We start from the raw sequence: 21,586 nt of genomic DNA on the forward strand, positions 1-21,586 counted from the left end.
TAACAGAAGATCTGACCGTTAGATCGAGCTCAAATTTTTACACGAGGTTCCCAAGGTCTAATTCCCAAGAAGTTAAAGAAGAAAAAGAGTTAAAGAAGATCTCATGAAACTTGGAACTAATTTTACCGGCAACCAACCATATTTAGAGCAAGAAATCTCTTATCTTTAAATTTGTGATAAAGAGCCTGGTGTAAAACAAATAGAAAACATATAAGAACAATTTGAATGGTAGGAAGTAGAAATTGATAAAAGTTTTGGTAAAGAAGTTCATCGGGTGGAATTCTTGCACACAAATTTGGAGCATTAGGCTCATCATCTTGATTTCATTGTTCGTAAAAGCATTGCATTCAAGAAGTCAGTTTCAGCATCCCATTAAAATTGTTGGATGGACTTGAGACTTGGCAATTCAAATGGCATGAAGACCCGGTAGGTTATTTCAAGTTGAGGAATGAAGAATGGAACACTTCTTACTATGCAATCCTAAGAAATTGTGGTCTAATATGGGAAGAATAATGGAAAATAAGTGGAAGATTTTCAAAATATATATCATGGGAATGATAGGTATTACATTATCTTTAATTGTGTCTCTTATTTGGAAAATCTAGTCATGATTTTTAGCGTTGATAGGTCTTTTCACATGGTCTATGAATTTGTTCTATTTCTTGTTGTGTTATAGAGTTTCGTTAGTGTTTTGGTGCCTACATAGGGGCGTGTATTATTATGTTCAATAGGCTAAATGATTGTTGACTAACAAGTCATCTTCTCTTTTTACTCTCTCTTCCTGTATATATTCCCCTGCCCCTTTAATCCCCTTCTCATCCCTAATTTCTATATCTCCTTTCTTGTCCCACATCACCTATAGTTTTCAGAACTGTCATTCTTGATGTATCCATATTGCTCTAACACGCACATCTCTTATTTGTTTCCATGCTTTCCAAGAATAATAACGTGAAAAACTTCCACGAGATGCATATATACCTTCACACTCGTACAGCTAGCAGCCCGTGCAGCTTCTACTATAGCTTTTCCAACTGGATGAATGGTATTTGATTCCACACCTGCAGCTAACTTCAAAACTTCAACTTCAGACCACGTAGCATTTGGCTTTAGTCTGCATCAAAGCATGAAATTTTGAACTTCAAATGCACTAAAGCAATCAAATTTAGCATAATTTATGAAACTTTCATTATTGGGTTAGCCATACACTTTGCATGTATCACCTTCCACAGAAGTATCTAATCACTCAAGTTTCACACAATTAGAATTTATCTGTATCTTCTAGTGATTCTTACAGCCAAAAACTGTTAAAGGACCAAAATTAAAAAATTTGAGATTTAGTCCTTGAATTGGTTAATATGGTCAAATCAAAGATAACCAAAGGAGGAAGTTGAAATCGCTCACTCTTTCTATTGTACATCAATAAAGAGTTGCATAAGTGAAAAAAAAAGATTCTTGGAATACTCGAAGCATGACCATTAACACTTCAATTGGCTATAGCAGAATTCAACAGGAAAAATTACTTAAAATGTGCACAGAATTGAAAGATAAGTAGTATTTCCAAGATCACTGAGTTTGACAGCTGGGAGACTGGCTGCAGTCAAGCAGATGCATTTGATTCACCAAGGAATAAAACAACTTCCGCATGATATTTGATTTTTTAATGAAAAGGTTGAAAATGCATAACAACTACTACTTAGAATGGGATCACAAAAATAAATCTGCAGTCTGCTACAATTGATACCAAGACCAAAAGTGGATCACACCAGTAATTGTTAAAAAAAGAAGAAAGAAAAGAACACCCTGAATTTGGTTCATTATATTCCTACATTAACATGAATAAGAGTATTTAAGCACAAAAAACTGTTCATGATTGTAAGGTCAAAACTGCTCAAACACATTTATCAATATACATAAACACAACCTTGAGGTTGAAACAATGAATATGATCAAAGTTAAAAAAAAAAATAGAACAGATAATCTACTACAGATTTTTCATGATGGAACTCTAACATACTAGCTGTGAATCAGAAAAAAAATCTCTCATAAATGTGAATTTGTTAAATTAGCATCACAAGCGGAAAAGATATTGATAAAAAAGATCAGATAATCCCTCAATATAAAGAAAACCTCTACCACCACTTACTGTGAATCTGTAATTTCCATGCCTCCAAGAGAAACAACCTTCGTTACAACAGGTCTGCCAATTGTTAGGGTCCCTGTTTTGTCAAACACAACAGAATTCACCATTGAGAACTTCTCCAGAACATTTCCTCCACGCAAAAGCAGTCCTCTTGTTGCTCCCAATGAAGTTCCAACCTGGAAAGAATGAAAAAATATTGAAGCCCATGGTCAATCAAAGTCCAACAATTAAATGTGAAAATATGATGAAACTGGGGTACTTCAAGGAAGATACCAGTACAGCAGTGGGTGTGGCCAAGCCAAGTGCACATGGACAAGCAACAACCTGCATTCAGGATACACATGTCACTATTGCATGGAAAAGAACAGGCAGAAGAGCGAAGCATTCCAACACCATGGAATCAATAAGAGATTAAAAACTCTTTCTATTTTAAAGAAATAATCAAAAAGATTTTTCTATGGAAGCTCCTAGATTGCACGTTGAAATGAAAGACAAGGTTGGCAGTCAAAATGTTGACAAAAGTTGTGCTATGCCTTTATTGAGTATCCATAGTGCACAAATGTATCATGATATTTGACTACCAAAGTGATTTGAATCTACAGTCACAATCATCATATCCATAGTTTTATTTTATGTAAGAATTGAAAGCACGGTCCTTTGATCTTTTTGAAATCAAATCTTTGGATCCTGTCACCATCCTTGGCATCATGATAAATAATGTCTCCATCAGCGAAACAAGGAACACATTATGAGCAATGTCTTCTCAGTTTTCATTGGGTAAAATAGTTTGCTCATTCTCCATGGCATAAATCATTGTTTTTTATTTGAGGAAGATTGTTGTAAAACTCAGGATAAAAAATTCAGACTCCAAGCATTTTCTTTGATAGAGTTTGTTATGTATATGTCTGGACAAATGCCCCATTCAAACCTTACTAACCAAAGCCATAATAAAATGCAAGGAAGTGACTTGAGAGGAAATTGAAACCAGTGGAAACCCCAAGAGAAGCGAAACAGAATTTGTTCAACCAAACAAAAAATAATTATAATACAAATGGGCCAAACATGGGTAAGTATGTTACGTGATAGCCATGAGAAGAATGTAGAGCTCTTATAAAGGGTTTATTGCTTACCAAAACACTGCAAGACAGCTGTAGAGCTAGAGAAACTGGATTTCCTTGGTTCAAAGCTGCAGGTAGAATATGTGTCCCAAACATGCTCCAGAACATAAATGTAGCTGCTGAAATTGCCATTACTCCATAAGTAAAGTGGCCAGACACCTGATGAAATGAAGAAAATAAAAGGAGAGTGAAGTTCCCGTGAATGCCTACATGCACACAAACACATCTCAAACTCCTGTATGCTTTTGGTACAAAAACTAAGGCAAGGATTAGGGGAAAGGGGGGCGGGGGTAAAGAAAAAGCATCACTACCAACAATAATCTTAGAATTGGATAATAGAGGATGATTAATAAAAAGAACACATGGGACCTGGTATCAAGCTTAAAAATAATCATATTAATTAATCCGACATGTGCATGCATGTATCAAAAACCAAGTTTGTTTCTGACATCAGTTGGCCATAAAGATGAACTTCCCTCCAAAATTTGCAAACCATGTATGCATAAGCGTGAGTGTCAGCTTACCCAGAAACAGTGAATGCCATCATAGCAAAATATAACAAGAGTAACTTATGATGCAGAAAAGAAACCTTGTCAGCCAACCGTTGTACTGGAGCTTCCCTGCTCTGTGCTTCTTCTACTAAACGGACAATGTCTCCCATGGCAGTCTCACCCCCTGGTCTTTTCACTTCAATTGTAAGAGTTCCATTGAGATTTATACTTCCAGCTGATACGTGACTCTAGAGCATACAAAAATACTCTGTTATTAGTAATATCAAAGCAGGTGCCACTGCTATAATTAATGTAGCACAGGAAGGGTGGGTGTATTTCTGAAACGAATCATCTTGCAAATGTGCAGCACTGCTACATGACACTGTCAGAGAATACACATTAGTTGCATATAACTGGAGAATAATACCCCAGGTAGTTTGGTAACTGGCAATGGCTCCCCTGTGAAACTTGACTCATCAATGGTGCTTCTGCCAGCTCTGACTGTTCCATCTGCTGGAACACGATCCTAAAACAACAGAAGAATGCATGTCAGGGGGATCACATATAGCAAATATGTGACCACAAGTAACAAGTATCTCAAACTTTGCACCACCATTGAGAAGCCAGGGGAAATGGAGGGAAAAAGAAAAGGAAAAAAAGATTAATGAACAGCAAGACGTGTCATAGAAATAGTATCTAGCGAGGCCAAATCTATGAAAGAGCAGGTTATTAACACAAGACTTTTAATGTGGTAACTCATTAAATAAGACAATTATTATTAATATTAAAGCTGCAAGTGATACATGAACAAAAATGGAGCCTTTACTTACTCCAGGTAGGACAACAATTTGGTCTCCAACAGAAAGGCTGCTGCAAGGAACTTCAACAATTGAGCCCAGATCTGTTGCATCACCATTGACCACAAGACGAGCTTTTGTAGGCAAAACACTTAGAAGTCCAGTCATATCACTGGCTGCTTTAATTTTAGCTCTTTGTTCAAGATTCCTTCCTAGCAAGACAAATGCTATTAACATAATTGGTTCCTCAAAGAATGCCTTCCAACCCTGTTTATCAAAGAAACCATTAACATGATTAAAGTGTCAGCAGATAGTTTCTTAATAGACTAATCATCCATTTTAAATACAAGTATGCTGTTTCTTAGAAAATAAAATAAATAATATGGACTTCAGTTATGCCCAGGAATAGAAAAATCAAAAGCTTGACAGAAGAATCAGTTAATAAACAGATCCCATGACTTGTAGTGATATCTAGCATCTACACAAGTTCAGTGAATATGCCTCTTAAAAGTATATCTTAAAACATGATTTAGATGTTCAACTGGACCATGCATCTAAAATCATTTCTTACTGTTTGTTTACATATATAAATCAGGTTTCTGTTGACTTGTGTGTTGATCCAAAATGAGAATATCAGAATGTACATGTTTGAGAACAAAATGCAAGATAGTAGTAAATTAATTCAAGAACAATCAACCAGCAATTTGAAGAGAATATAATGCAGAACAACTAACTGTGAATTTGAGTTTGAAAAATGCCCTACATTTCAGTCACAAGTTCACCATTTGGTAAGGAAAACAAAATATAGCAAGAACTTGTTTTGCACATATATTACACTCTATTTGAGATGCAATACGCAAAAGAACCTCAGCAACCCTTTCGATCATGTAGGGATATGTGAAAACTGAGCTATCCCATTATGTGACCAGTTGACTGCCCATTTCTTATCAATGTTAAGGCTTTCTAGATAGTCTGCAACTCTACATTGTTATGATATGCTTTGTTATCCCTTATTGAACTTCTAGAGAAGAAATGTAGTGAAGAATGCTGTCTAGTTGCAAAAGACCCCCCTTTTTCTCCATTGAAACCGAGTGTGTGCAGAGAGAAGCAACATTGCACTGAGAAGTGGAAATGATGAACAAGCTCGCCAATGATGTCAGAACTTTTTATATTTGTATAAAATTTCTTAATCAATATGTTCTAGAACTGGATCCCCGAATGTAATATGTCCAAAAATTTAATTAATTACCTCACTCAAGGCACATCAAGTCCTAATGTCATCAGGTTCATTATAGAGTTTTAGAAAAAACTATGTCCCACGCTATGCCGCAGGGATCAAATTTTTTTAAAACATACAAAAAAAATCCGGGTATTGCCAACATTTTTCTAGTAAAAAATATATATTTAAACCATATGGAGAGTGACCCGATGTGACCTGATAGGTCCAAAGATAATCTAGACAACCGGTAAATACGTAGTTTGATTCACAAAAATTCAAGAATCTATTTTTAAAAAATAATATTGAAAAAGAAGCATATTGGATCAATTCAGGCCAACATGGGTTAACCTGTCAAATCCATCACTCGGATCATAAGACCATGATAACCCCATATAAAGCAAATAAAAACAAATTATGAAACTCAATTCTTAATCAACCCTATGTTGAAGAATGGAATTGAAAAAAAAATAATGAAATTTTTTTACCAGAGTTAACCTGCTAAAACCGTGACCCGAGTTATGAGATTAGGATAACCTCATAAAAAGGAAACAAAAAAAAAACTAAGTCAACCTGGATTAATCCGTCAATATATTCTTCTTTCCTTATTTAGTTTCTTTCATAGCTGTATATCCCTTGATTATCTCTCTAAAATTTTAATTATTGTTCTATATATCCTTACTGTAATCCTACCTATAATAGGCCTAAGATTAAGGGATCTGGTTATGTTTATTAGACCCTAGAATTAAGGGATTTGATCATTCTTGATGTGTATATATATATTGGAACTCTTTTAGTGAAAGATACACAAAACATTTCAAAAATTCTCTTGTATTATCTTGTCATGGTATCAGAGCCAAAACTCTGAAATCAATTCATCTTGTGTCTGGTTCCTTGTCTGGTTTTTCTATTCTGTTTTTCTTGGACCTGATCTCTTAGTTCTTGTTTCTGGTTAAATCATGTCTCCGGAACAATCTAAACATTTTCTTGTTCGATTTAATGGCAAGAACTATTCTACCTGGGCATTCCAATTTTAGATTTTTGTCGAGGGAAAGGAATTATGGGGTCATATTGCTGGGACAGATCATGCACCTAACAGCAAGAAGGAGAAATATGTGAAATGGGAGGTGAAGGATGCTCAAATTATATCTTGGATCCTTGGAAGTATGGAACCCTCCATGCTTCTCAATCTCAAGGAAGAAAGTTTACAACCAAAGCAATATAGCACGAAGGTTCCAATTGGAACTTGAGTTGGGTCGACTCAGTCAAGGCAGTATGTCAATACAAGAGTTTTATTCTTCCTTTGCAAATCTTTGGACTAAGTACACAGATATTGTGTATGCAAGTGTACCTCCTGAAGGACTCATTGCAATCCAAAGTGTGAATGAGACTAGCAAGCGTGATCAATTTTTAATGAAATTAAGGGGGGGATTTTGAAGCAATCAGGTCCAACCTGATGAATAGGGAACCAATTCCTTTATTGGATATGTGTGTAAGAGAGCTTCTTAGGAAAGAACAACGGATCATTACACAGGCTGTCTTGAAGCAGAAAGCTCAAAATTCTACTCCAATTCCTGTTGCCTACGTTGCTCAAGGGAGATCTAGAGGCAGAGATATGTCTAATGTCTAGTGCTATAGTTGCAAAGGATTTGGGCACATTGCCACTAATTTAACTAAAACATTCTACAATTATTGTAAGAAAACAAGGCATATCATCAAAGATTGTTCCATCCGGCCTCCAAAGAAATCTGAAACTGCCTATAATGTCTCGGTTGGTCCCTCAAATGCTCTTAGTCCTGGTCAGTCTTCTATTACTCCTGAAATGGTCCAACAAATAATAGTTTCTGCCCTTTCTGCTTTAGGCCTTTCAGGTAACAAAAATTCTATTCCTAAGCCTTGGTATTTTGATTCTGCTGCTTCCAATCACATGACCAACACTGCCTTACCTTTAAATAATGTTAAAAAATATAGAGATCTTCAGATTTGTACTACCGATGGTAATCCCTTGCCTATCACAGCTGTTGGTGATATTTCAGCCCTTTTGAATACTGTTTTTATGTCTCCTAAGTTGTCTACTAATCTTATATCTGTTGGCCAATTAGTTGACAACAATTGTGATGTTCATTTTTCAAAATCTGGTTGTCTTGTACAGGATCAAGTGTCCGGGAAGATGATCGCGAAGGGACCTAAAGGGGGACGTCTATTTCCTTTGCTTCTATCTCCCTCTCCTGTTTCAAATTATGTTGCCTGTAATGTTGTTCAATGTGATAATCAGGTGTGGCATAGACATTTAGGACACCCTAATTCTCATGTACTTCGAGTCTTGCTTAAATCTGGTTTACTTGGAAATAAAAATTCAACTTCTAATAATGATATTGTTGATTGTGCATCTTGCAAACTTGGTAAAAGCAAAACGCTTCCTTTTCCATTGCATAAAACCCGCACCACCAAACCTTTTGAACTCGTACACACTGATGCATGGGGTGTTACACCTGTAATTTCTCATGAACATTACAGATACTTTGTTACATTTATAGATGATTTCACTCACTTTACTTGGGTATATTTTCTTCGGTCTAAAAGTGAGGTCTTCTCTATGTTTAAAGCCCTTCTTGCATTAGTTGAAACACAATTTTCGGCCAAAATCAAAATTCTGCAATCTGATTCAGGTGGTGAATATATGTCAAATGAATTTCAATTTTTTCTTCGAAGTCATGGGATCATATCACAATGTTCTTGTCCTTTCACCCTACAACAAAACGGTGTGGCTGAAAGAAAGAATCGTCATCTTCTTGATGTTGTTCGAACTCTTCTAATTAAGTCATGTGCTCCTTCTCATTTTTTGTGTGAAGCTTTGTCTACTGCTATTTATTTGATTAATAGATTACCATCTCCCAACTTAAACAATAATTCTCCCTACTTTCGTTTGTTTGGACATGCACCAAATTATTCCAATATTCATATTTTTGGATGTGCTTGTTTTGTTTACCTTCCTGCACATGAGAGAAATAAACTTATTGCCCAATCTGTCAAGTGTGCTTTCTTAGGATATGCTAGAACCCAAAAAGGATTTCTTTGCTATGATCCACATGCATGTCAAACTCGTGTCTAGGAATGTCAATTTTTTTTTTAAATCAGCCCTTCTTTCACACACAACAGACTTCAGAATTTCCTTCTCTATTTGTTTTACCACATTTCATGAGTCGCCAACACCAGTACAAAGGTTTACACCTGGTTATGTTTATCATAGACGCACTCCTCCTGCATCTGATCCTTCTACAGATCTCACTGAGGTCCCTCCATATCTTCGTGCGGCATCTGATCCTGTTCTACCCATTTCCTATGATCCACCTCCTCTTTGTAGAAGCTCCAGACCTCACAAACCTCCTGAAAGGTATGGTTTTTCAACTCCTGTGGCTATGTCTACTACTTTGTCTTCTATTTCCATTCCCACTTGTTATAAACAGGCTATAGGACATGAGTGTTGGCAACAAGCAATGGAGGCAAAACTTCAAGCACTTGAGCCAAATCATACTTGGGACATTATATCTTGTCCTCCACATGTTAAGCCCATTGGTAGTAAGGGGGTCTATACTGTGAAACTCAAGTCTAATGGCTCTTTAGATAAATACAAAGCTCGATTGGTTGTTCTTGGCAATCAACAAGAATATGGCTTTGACTATGAAGAAACATTCGCACCAGTTGCTAAGATTACCACGGTGAGAACAATTCTTGCTATTACAGCCTTTAAAGCTTGGCCTTTACATCCAATGGATGTAAAAAATGCCTTCTTGCATGGGGATCTTAAGGAAGAGATTTATATGAAACTTCCACCTAGTATGTCCACAACGGCTTCTGATGAAGTTTGCAAGCTAAGACGCTCTTTGTATGGGTTGAAATAGGCACCTAGAGCCTGGTTTGAGAAGTTTCGCGACACTCTTCTCACCTTCTCCTTCACACAAAGTCAATATGATTCATCATTCTTCTTTTACGAGACCACCACTGGTATGGTCTTTCTCGTAGTCTATGTTGATGATATTATCATCAACAGTAATGACAACAGGCTGATCACTAAGCTTCAACATATGTTGCATAGTACATTTCAAATGAAAGATCTTGGGCATCTCACATTTTTTGGGGCTGGAAGTTCACTCTAGAGATCATGGTTTGTTCTTAAATCAACATAAATATATCCAAGATTTCATTGAGCTAGCTGGTTTAAAGGATGCTACTGTTGTTGATACGCCAATGGACGTGAATGTGAAATACCGAAGAGATGAAGGCGAGCTTTTGCTTGATCCTTTTTTATATTGGCAACTTGTTGGTAGTCTTATCTACCTAACAATTACAAGGCCCGATATCTCGTATGTTGTCCATATAGTTAGCAAATTTATGCAATCACCTCGACATCTTCATCTTGCTGCAGTTCGTCGTATTATTAGATACTTAATTAGGTCACCCACTCGTGGGTTGTTTTTTCCTACACAATCTACTCTTAATTTGACTGCATATAGTGATGCAGATTGGGCTGGCAGCCCGGATACTAGGAAGTCTACCACAGGCTAGTGCATTTTTCTTGGGCAGATTGGGCTGGCAGCCCGGATACTAGGAAGTCTACCACAGGCTAGTGCATTTTTCTTGGAGATGCCTTGATTTCTTGGAAGTGTAAGAAGCAGGATTGTGTCTCTAAATCTTCTACAGAGGCTGGGTACAGAGCCATGTCTGCAGCTTGTTCTGAAATTGTGTGGTTACGTGGTCTTATTTTTGAACTTGGATTTCCTCCAACTGATCCTACTCCACTTCATGGTGATAATACTAGTGCCATTCAAATAGCTGTGAATCCGGTATATCATGAACGCACAAAGCACATAGAGGTGGACTGTCATTACATCAGGGAGGCCTTTACTCGAGGTGTTATCACTCTTCCTCATCTTACTACTGATCTTCAAATAGCTGATGTCTTTACAAAAGTTTTGACATGCCAACGACACAAGTTTCTCAGTAGCAAATTGATGCTGATAGACTTACCCACATCAATTTGAGGGGGGATGTCAATATATTCTTCTTTCCTTATTTAGTTTCTTTCATAGTTGTATATCCTTTGATTATCTCTCTAAGATTTTCATTATTGTTCTATATATTCTTACTGTAATTCTTCCTATAATAGGCCTAGGATTAAGGGATCTAATTATGTTTATTAGACCCTAGAATCAAGGGATTTGATCATTCTTGATGTGTATATATATATATATATATATTGTAACTCTCTTAGTGAAAGATACACAAAACATTTCAGAAATTCTCTTGTATTATCTTGTCATAATCTGCCAAACTCGTGACCAAGATCATGAGACTGCAATAACCTCATAAAAAACAAATAAAAACAAATTATAAAGTTCAATTTTCAATATTTATTGTTAAAAGTTGAAAATGAAAAAAAAAATCAATCTAAAAACAAGACACAATAAAACGATCCGAGTCTACTCGGGTTAACCTGCAAAACACGTGACCCGAGTCATAAGACCGGGATAACCTCATAGAAAGCAAACTAAAATATATTATGAAACCTAATTTATAATCAATCTAATATTTAATGATGAAATTGAAAAATTTCCAATTAAAAAAAGACAACTTGAGTCACCTAGGTTAACCCGTCAAACCCACGTCTCAAGTCATGAGACTAAGATAACCTCATAGAATGCAAACTCAAATAAATTATGAAACCTAATTTTCAATCAACCTAATGTTAGGATGAAATTGAAAAAAAAAAATGTCAATTAAAAAAACTAGTCAACCCGTCAAACTCGTGACACGGGTTATGAAATCGAGCTAACCACGTATAAAACAAACCACAATAAATTATAAAGCCTAATTTCCAATAAATTAAATATTGAAGCATGAAATTAGAAAAAGAAATATAGATTCAGAAAAAAAAAAAAAAAAACAAAGACAAAAACTATTAAGATGAATAGTGTTTTGTGACGTGGTGCATTGTAAAAGCACCATCTCTTTTAGTTTATACCATAAAATAATTGCTTTAAAATTAAGTGTTCTTTTTTAATAAGAAAATTTCATTTTGTTAGATTTGGATGTTTTTGTAGGCAAGGTCAAATGCATACTTCAAGTCAAGTCTAGGGCCTCTAAGAGAGTAGTTTCTAACTCCTTGTTGGATAGGGGTTTAACTAGGATTAAATGTTACTCAAATATCAAAAATATTTGGACAGGTTGTTAAAGCTTAACCACAAACATAGGGCGGTTAGATTAATGAGGGATAAGGCTACCATTACCAACTCAGTAATGTCACTTTCATCATCACTTCCACCAGTAGTGCCATCACTGCTTCCACCACAGTAGTGCTGCTGTCAATTCAACACCATACAACCATAGCTTCATGCTAAAACATTTCATGCATTTAGCACTCTCAATTAACTTTCACAACTTTAGTCCTCGAAATTCACTCCCTTAATATATATTTCTCGTAGCATGATGCCCCCTGTTATATAACCTCAAACCAAATGGTATTTTCTGTGGGTCCAAGCTAGTCTTAGATTTACTTTCGGTGATCTAGCAAACCCTTGCCTGTGCAATTTTATTGTGATCACAATCCAATAACATTACACACCCTAACCATGTAAATCTTTTCTAGCCTTGTCTCCTTGGCAAACCAAAAGCATGTTACATACCTGATTCTGTGCCAGCAAGACAATTATCTCAGCTGCTAAATAGCCATTATTTTCTTCTCAAAATTTACCAATTTCATTCCCAGTGCAAAAGAAAAACCCTAAATCTCTTATTTATAGTGGGCAGATTATCTATAAGGAAGCTATATATTGAGGACATATTATTCAAATTTCATTCTCAATTAGCGTTGGTTCAATTGCCCACCTTAAAATTCAGAGGGAAGAACTGTGAATATAGCTTTTAAAATAAAACTCCCAGGGCTCAAGTGTGTGATAGTTGATGCCTTGGCATCCCATCCATTCAAATGATCACTTTGAATAGTCCAAGTACCCTTGCGCCACAGAATCATATTCTATGGATAATGAAACAATGATTTTCCCACCACAGCATTGCTTTTGAGTTGAGTGAAGCCTCAAGCACCCTTCACTCCTGGGATTACTTAAGCCTCCCAACTCATCTGGTGATCATTTAGCTTTCTCCTATGCCATACAAAATTCCTCCTAATTCTCTTTATCAAACAGCCATAAAGACTGGAATCTTAAACAGTGACAAATAATACAAAACGATATTAGATAATCGTGACTGAATAAAAGTAATCCGACCCCCAGTGACAGAATCACCTTCCCACCAGTCCAATCTCTTATTGACTCAATAATCAGATCCTGAAAAGAAACAGGTGCAGCTAGCAAACTCACCCAAGGAACCCTCCAAAAGGAATCCCAAAATGCTCCAGTGGCCACTCCAAAATCCACACCTGGCATGGCTAGCAAACTCACCCACAAAATCCTGTGCCAAATATAATCTTGCCACTCTGGTCTTAAACATGTTAAGTACTCTTTTTAAAAATGGATCAAAAACCTGCAAAATCATCAGCACATCCTCAAAACATCCTCCAAGAGAAGGATGGTATTATCTACAAATTGCAAGTGCGAAATATTTGCTTCCTCCACTCCCAATTGCAAGCCTTTCACAAACTCTTTCTCCACCTATCTATCAACTGTCCGAGTAAAAGTGTCCTGCACTACTTGTGGACAGCTAGTAATAATTTTACAGTCCTTTTTTAGAAGTCAAACTTGACTCTTCATTACTTTACTAGGTAAGCAGACATTTCAAGACACCTCAAGCTTACACATAGTTTAGGCTTAGAAAATAAAAGGGGGGCAGTGTTTCTTTCAATAAAATAATTTAAAATGCTTTCCTGATAACTTACTTATGGATCCAAGAACTCTAGGGTTTTGATTTGTGGATAATGTTATTCATTCATTAGCTTAGCACTACATCCATGGAGAGAAATATTTAGCATCACCAAACTTCTATAAGTCATATCTCAATTTCAAGAAAAGTTTAAAACAAAAGGAGATATCTGAGAAGACAAAAAGAAAAAAGAAACTAAACTGCATATACTCTTTACACTAGAATGAAAGTTTTTCACTACCTTCCAAGCCACCTACTTAACACTGCAACATAGTTCTAGATAAAACTAGACATGCAACAAGTCATATGTCATGAAGCACATAAAGTCAAAAACTTAATGAGTGACCCGCATGGCTTTCCCATTAGAAAAATAAAGACAACCATTGAATCCCAAATGAAACTAGAACTGTATAAGAATAGGGAATATGACTTACCAGCTTTGGTACTAATGCAGCTAACGAGCTAACAGCAAATGACGATAATGCCCCAAGACCTACTAAAGTGTTCATATTTGGAGCCCCCTTAAAAAGGCTTTTCACACCATCATGAATAAGTTGTCGTCCAGGACCAAGCAATGTAAACAAAGACAGAGATAGATGGAATCCTACAGAATGAAATACATGGATCCATGAAGCCTTAGTGGCGAAAATATGAGAAACATGGCCAAGGAGGCATACAGCACAGAGAGCCCAAGAGACAGCAAGCTGATGACCTACAAAAAAACAAGAGCATTTAGAAAGATTTCTGCACAGATGGATAATCACTATATAAAGCTTTTAACATAATTATTTAATCTAACCAGTAAGGTGTATGAGGATGTGTACCGCTTTCTTTTAGGCGATCACGCTTTTCATCCATTTTCTTTTCAAAAACTTTGAAGACATTATCCCTTCCTTCATCTGTACAGAAGCAACCATCAAAGCCACAAGGATGTTAAGCGTATTCCACAACAAGGGTAGAAACACGTTGAGAAAATGAATAACAAAACTAATGCTCATAGTAGAGATTGAAGGCTATTGAAATTAATTGAGTATGATAAATGAAGCTCTGAGTTGGTATAAAAATTTGGTCACTTGAAAAATAGTAGCAAAGTATGGAACCTGGAACAGGTTTCATCAAATTGGACCTAAGAGACAACAAGGTAGAAAATGTAGGATTCATTGCTAATCAATATGAAAAAGATTCATTAATAAACTTAGAACCAGAAGAAAAACAGAAGCCCAGACAAGGACTAGTGCACCCTGCACAAGTGAAGAACAAAACAGAGCACCTAAACTGAAGTAAAAATATGTTAAAGAAGCAGATTCTTATCCTCAAGCATCAAACGACAGTTGAAAGAAACCCCTAAAAATCACATTACTGGATCTACAAACCCACAGAACAATTTACTCAATAGAATCATATTATAGTTTACTGGTACTTCCTTATAAGGATATTTCCCTTCAGAAGATCTTGCATTTCTCTCTAACTACAGGCTCAAAGAATAAAGAACATCTAGCAATTTTACAACCCAAACCAGACACCCCTCTCAAATAAACTAGCACAAAATGAACCAGATCAATTGTTGATAGAAAAAGTCTCCCATAGAGCCACCAAACAACGACCGAGTAACTGAACAACTCATTCTGCAGAGTTGTAAACATATTACAATGACCTTTGTCCACACCAAAAGAGGAAATGGGAAAAGCAGTCTGCCACACAGATCTTCCAATGGAACATGCTGCCTTCATAACTACAATACACAGAAGGTTTAACCTCAAAGCAACCATTTTCTGTTCAGCCACTAATATAGCATATCTTCCCTAAGGCAGCACCACAGTTATAAATGGCAATGGAAGCATCCACCAGAGCCATTACGCAAGACATAATATACTGTGAGGTGTAATATTGTCTCCATTACCCTAGATAAATTTGGCAAGGATATTGATTTTCCAAGTATTTCAAGTATTTTTACATTGGTATGTATTTTTAGCAAGAGAGTGGATGTGGCACAGTGTCTATTGAATTCTCAAAGTATAAACCAACAAATTAAAGGGTCTCTAAAAAATCATATAGTATCTGAAATGATAGAGAAGAAATACTTAGCATCCTAATCTTGAGTTAAGAAGATGCAATCAACTAAAACCACATTAACATAGCAATCAACAAGAAGGTGTAATCTTAAGATGAAACTGTCGTGTTGATTAAGAGAAATCGTAGTTCAAAAACATCTAAAAATTAGAAGTTGAAGATTACAAGCTGTTTAAAACTAAATTGAACATGGGGGGAGGAATATATAGAAATTATGATTAGTAGTTGTAACAAATTTATGTTCTAACAACTCTAGGTATCCATTTATTTGCTTACAAAGTTTGTCTAGCGACTGTAAGCAAATAACATTCGAGATCTCGTTTTCTGGTCATGGTTACAAAAATCCTCTGTCAAGTAATCCGCAATTCCCTACTGTGCCATCTCTAAATCAACAACAGTGAAAGTGGAATGAAAGATTCAATTCCCTAAACCAAAATTTTTACCACATTCAGCATCAACAACCATGAACAAATTATTTGTATTTATTATCAGTCATAATTGTATTACAAAGTATGATAAAATGAGATGATGCACTCAGAAATTTTACTACTATACACAGTAGAATTAGTGCAAGGAAAACTCTCCACTAACCCAGCAATCTAGATCACATGCTCAACAACAAATGATGAAGGGGAATTCAAGGAGCTCTTTACAAGGCTAAACTAAATTTCAAAGTAATACTTTCATTGGCTATAATGTAAAACAGCATTTTCATAAACTATAAAACAATTAAATAGGTGAATGAGAGGCTAACACCTGACATTTAACAAAGCAGAATAGCTAAAAATACAGCATATTCACAAACTACAAACATATAGAAGCTGTCCGCATTTCTGAAAATCTATTAAATGTTCTTAAAAAGGTAATCTGAACAAAGATGAAATGCTTGCCTACAGAGTCTTAATACAGGTGTTGGTAAAATTATATTCTAAACAACCCAGTGTAAAATGTCGTTTCCACTTTCCAGTGACTCCAAAGGCTGTTTCCACAAGGAAAAATAATAAAAAAGAAGTTTTTAAAAGCAAAGAGGAGAAAACAATTACTCTACAGATTGTTTTGCGTTTCATTAGCATGATTATGAATACAAAAAACTGAAAATAGAACAAAACATGACCACATTATTCTGTACAAGATATGTCTACGAGTTGTGAGAACAAATAAAATCAGGCAGACGAACATTCTGACAAAGTAGAAATCATATATTGAACAGGAATGCAATTTCCAGATACACAACTAATCCTTTGCAAGATACAAAAACTCTGTCAGACTTTGCAAAGTAACAAAGATACAAGGCAGTGAGCTTTCCCTCAAATTCTGGGTAAAATATATTAATATACCAAGATGATATGTTCCCAGAATAACACACATGACCACTGCAATGTCACTTTCTCTTAAACATGAATACAATCAACCCTTATAAATGAATATCCTAGTTTCCTGATGTGAGTTAAAGCAGTGACAAATTCAGATTGTGCGATAGCAAATCCTCCAAGACAAATGGTTCTCCAGCACCAGTGTTTTTCTCTCTTCAAAAATCCACCACAAGCCGTCGAGACTCACCTATTGAAGGGAGAAATCATAATATTAATAAACACTTTTACGCGTGTCCTTTCTCATCCACTATAGTGGAGAAGATTTCTGTAAGATTCTTCTCAAGCAAGCAAGTCACCATGAAATTGAAAACTCAATGAGTTAGGGACATACCATAAAGAATTATGGTCACTCCTCACAAGAAATCTTTAGCTTTTCTACGATGAAATATCTCCTTCAGTAGCTTCCTGACCTGCCACTAGCCCACCAAACTTCACATGAATCACATTGAAACTCAGGATGTATGGGGAGTGTCACCCTGGTTAAGATTTAGAGGTCTTCCTGCACTATTCAAGCATCCTCTAGCTGGTATGCTAAGTTTAGTCCTACATCAGTTTGGGAAGCTACCTTATAGTCCTTGGTTTGGTTTTTATCGTACAAATGGATAGTTGATTGTTTCAAAGAGTGGAATGTTCAGCGTACACTTTTTTGCAGTTTTAACACTAGGAAGAAAAAATAATTTAATATCCTTTACTTCTTGTCATGTTTCTTGATTCCTCACATTTTTCTTCGATTTTTTTTTTTAAAAAAAGAAAAAAATTGCATTCTTGTTATTCCTGCCAAAGGCAGGCTCTCTTTTGTCATCTTGAGCACTTGGGTGATACCAAAACATAGAACATATTTTCATAAATTATACCACTATCAGAATCTCAAACGCCATACACAAACTTATGAGCAATATGGCAAAATTAAAGTATAGTGGGTAATCTAATAGTTAAGTTACGACACTGACTAATTATTACCAATCATAAAATGCACGAACAGGGCAAAGTACACATATTCAATAGTTCTTTTCACATTTCAACTAGAGGGAGGAGTGTAATCACAACAACAACAATGATGGTGATGAGAAGGTTTACCTCGAAGGTTCGATATGAAACCACAACTGGTCAGATGCTTTGCAAGTGCCTCACCCAGTTGTTTCTGCCAGTTGGGCACAATTTTTGCTTCAGATACTGGACGCACTATTGCAGTCTCCGTAGCAAGATTGACACTAGCAGAAAATACTTGTGACTGTTCATCAAACAACATAGATGGTGATAACATAATCAGAGCACAAGCTACAGAACAAATTAAAAGCAGAAAATGAATTCATTGATTCTTTTGCGCTTTGTTTCTCAGATATTTCAAAAATAAGGCACAATTATTAGTCACATTCTTAGGTTTGCGGCAAGCAAATGAAGCACCAAAAAATAATTTCATTGTCAAATAAATTAAATAAAAGAAAAGGATATCTTACTTGACTTTCAAGAATTCTCTTCACACTAGCTGCACATCCCCCGCATGTCATTCCCTACATCACAGCCGTGGCGTTTTAGCTTTTTTTTTTTTATAGATAATTTCTAAAATTATTTAATGATAATTGAAATAATAATTTACAAAAAAAAAAAAAGCCAGAGTCTGTTTTAGACTTCTTACCCCAACATCGAGTATTATAACATCCGGCGACAGCACCGGAGCCTCCTCCGCGCCGACCGCTTCCGCAACCGAATTCGACTCCGCATCTCCGCCATTCGATCCACCACCTCCGCCGCCGCCGCCAAACTCGCCGCCGCCACCTCCGCCGCCGGACGTGGTACCGAAAGACGCCGCAGAGCTGGAAACGCACTCCAAACGGAGGCGTACCAGTGGCACACCCACCCTCAAGCCTTTCAAAGAAGGAGAAGAAGGAAGAAAGTCGCTGTTGCGGGAGTAGATGGAGCTGAGTCGGCGAGTGACGAGTTGAGTCGAGGAGATGCGGAGTAAGGAACGGGTGGTGTTGGTGGTGAAATGACGGTTAAGGGCTTTAGATAGAATGAAGAGAGGCACTGTCGTCGCCGAGATAGCCAACGCAGACTCCATTTTTTTTAAACAAATCCTCTCTAATCTTCTCTTGTCTTTGTGTATCTGTACTTATATATGTATATAAATTATAAATTACAATATAGTTCATCTCCGCATTTTCCTTATTATTATTTTGGATTAATTACATACAAAACCTCTAATTTACTCCTTTTTTATTATTATTTTCACTTTGCCACTTTAACTCCGTTTGATAATATTTTACATCTTCACCGTCACAAAAAAAAAATCAATAAAAAAAATCAAATTATTTATAAGATTTTTATTATATTTTATTTAATAAATAAAAATTCCTTACAAATATAATAATTGTCATTAAATATATAATTACTACTCTTCTATCAAACTAATATTATAAATTTACTAAAAATTACAAAGAGTTAAAACTTTCATAGTGATATTTCAGCAAACATTTTATTTGTTATACAAAATCATTCTTATAATTGAATTTGTTGGTCTGTTCTTTCATTGGCATTACTGTCAATTACTAGAGAGCTTGTTTGGAAATGTGGTTGCGGTTGTTTTTTAAAATGTTTTTCATGCTGAAATGCATTAAAATAATATTTTTTTTATTTTTTTAAAATTATTTTTAATATCAGCACATCAAAACAATCCAAAACATACCAAAAAAATTAAATTTTAACAAAAACAAAATTGAATTTTTGTGGAACGCGGTTTGCACCGCGTTCCCAAACAGTGCCTATTTAAACTAACTTGAGTTGATCTAGATAAAAAAAATATTCACATCAAAAATTGTTTGATAGAAGTTATGTCAAAAATTATTTGATTTGGTTTTTAAAATTTATGGTTTTGATTGAAAAAAAAATGAAGAAAAAGAAGGAAATTGAAGATATTGATAAAAGAAATTGATATGTATTTTGAGTTATATTCTTTTTATTTTATTTTAAATTTAGAATTGAATAAAGATATAAAATGTAATTCTGAAAAGAATAAATACAAAGTGAAAAAAACCAACCATACATTTCATGATGAGTGCCCCCACGACATCCACATTTGAAACATGCGGTGAATAGTGCATGAAACCAATAATTTTAGCCTCAAGGCTGCCTATGCTTTTAAGCTATTTCTTATCTTTCCAACTAATTCATTGAGTTCTATTTTCATTTTCTTAAATGATTTGAACATTAACGAATTTTGGAAATGATTTTTGCATGCACAATTTAGATTCCACTGATCCATATGCATGCAGTCGTCACAAGTTAAATCTGTTTTTTTAATATAAAAAAAAAATTAAACCGTGAAAATTTTTAATAATATTATTAAACCTGATTAAGTGAGTTAATTTTAAAACATCTAAGAACCAGTCGAGTTTTTAATTAAATCACGTAAGAGTTAATTTGACTTGAATCAATTGATGTTAGGGATCTAAAGATAACATGAATAACCAGTAAAAACATGATTTAACTTTTAAAAATGTTTCAAAATGATTTAAAAAAAAAAAAACAAGGTGTATTTGGACTGCCACATTGCACTTATGAATTTTATCGTTTTTAGATGATACTTTTTAATAATATTGTAACTGTAATTTTTAACCAGCTTAATATTAAAAAATAAAATAAAAAAAGATAATTTTAGAGAAAATCATTAAAAAAACCATGCGGAGAAACATTGTAGCAATAAACAATATTTTTAAAAAAAATTTACAAAACTAAATTTTCAATCAGCTCCATATTAAAAAAAATAAAAAATATAATTTTAAAAAATAAAGAAATAAAATAGAAAAACTATGTGGAAAAACATCAAAGCAATCCACAGTATTTTCAAGAAAAAATTACAAAGTAAAAATTTTAACCAGATCAATATTTAAAAAGTAAAATCAACAAAAATAATTTTGGAAAAAACAAAAGAAAAAAAAAGAAAAATTAGGAAAGTTGAAAAAAAAAAAGTAATTTTGAAAAAAAAATTTGAAAAAAAATTTGAAAAAAAACGGAAAAAGAAGAGGGAAAAGTTAGAAAAAAAAAAGTAGGAAAGAATCACTGTGGATTACTGTTGTAATCCACAGTGAAATGTGTGTGGGGGAACAGTGATTCCCCCACACCATTTACATTATGTTTTAATATTTGTTTGAGAATGTGATTTCACTGTAAAAACCGAATAAAAATAAATTATAAAGTTAATTTTTTATTTAATTTAATATTTAATGATGAAATTAAAAAAATCAGTTAAAATAATAAAAAACAAAAAAAATTACTAGGTTATGTGGGTAAATCCATCAAACCCGTGATTCGAATAACCTAGGTCAATACGTTAAACCCATAAACCAGGACACAAACTCCACTGAGATTAATAACTTTTTTTTATTAAAAAAAACTAATTTTTATCTAACTATATTATAACAAAAATAGATAATCGTAAAATCGAGCTTCAACCCAGTACCAGAACTTTTTTTAGACCGCGATAACCTCATAACAAGTTAAACAAAATAA

At 34.9% G+C, this 21,586-nt stretch overlaps 1 protein-coding gene across 2 annotated transcripts in view; it reads right to left on the minus strand.

Annotated features, from left to right (window-relative positions):
* LOC7478156 (copper-transporting ATPase PAA1, chloroplastic) overlaps positions 1 to 19,192 on the minus strand; it is a 31,238-nt gene extending 12,046 nt beyond the window's left edge. For both annotated transcript variants that reach the window (XM_024596828.2, XM_024596827.2), the window contains exons 1-12: positions 18,717 to 19,192; positions 18,538 to 18,591; positions 18,158 to 18,311; positions 14,462 to 14,536; positions 14,072 to 14,349; positions 4,580 to 4,813; positions 4,177 to 4,275; positions 3,848 to 3,997; positions 3,271 to 3,417; positions 2,414 to 2,464; positions 2,144 to 2,316; positions 979 to 1,111 (exon numbers count right to left, since the gene is read on the minus strand). In XM_024596828.2, coding sequence (XP_024452596.2) covers positions 979 to 1,111; positions 2,144 to 2,316; positions 2,414 to 2,464; positions 3,271 to 3,417; positions 3,848 to 3,997; positions 4,177 to 4,275; positions 4,580 to 4,813; positions 14,072 to 14,349; positions 14,462 to 14,536; positions 18,158 to 18,311; positions 18,538 to 18,591; positions 18,717 to 19,139 — 1,971 coding nt within the window. In that variant the 5' untranslated portion in view covers positions 19,140 to 19,192. The remainder of the gene's footprint in view (positions 1 to 978; positions 1,112 to 2,143; positions 2,317 to 2,413; positions 2,465 to 3,270; positions 3,418 to 3,847; positions 3,998 to 4,176; positions 4,276 to 4,579; positions 4,814 to 14,071; positions 14,350 to 14,461; positions 14,537 to 18,157; positions 18,312 to 18,537; positions 18,592 to 18,716) is intronic.
* Between the last annotated feature and the right edge of the window lie 2,394 nt (positions 19,193 to 21,586).

Source organism: Populus trichocarpa, chromosome 3, assembly GCF_000002775.5.
Source record: "Populus trichocarpa isolate Nisqually-1 chromosome 3, P.trichocarpa_v4.1, whole genome shotgun sequence".
Lineage (NCBI taxonomy): Eukaryota > Viridiplantae > Streptophyta > Magnoliopsida > Malpighiales > Salicaceae > Populus > Populus trichocarpa.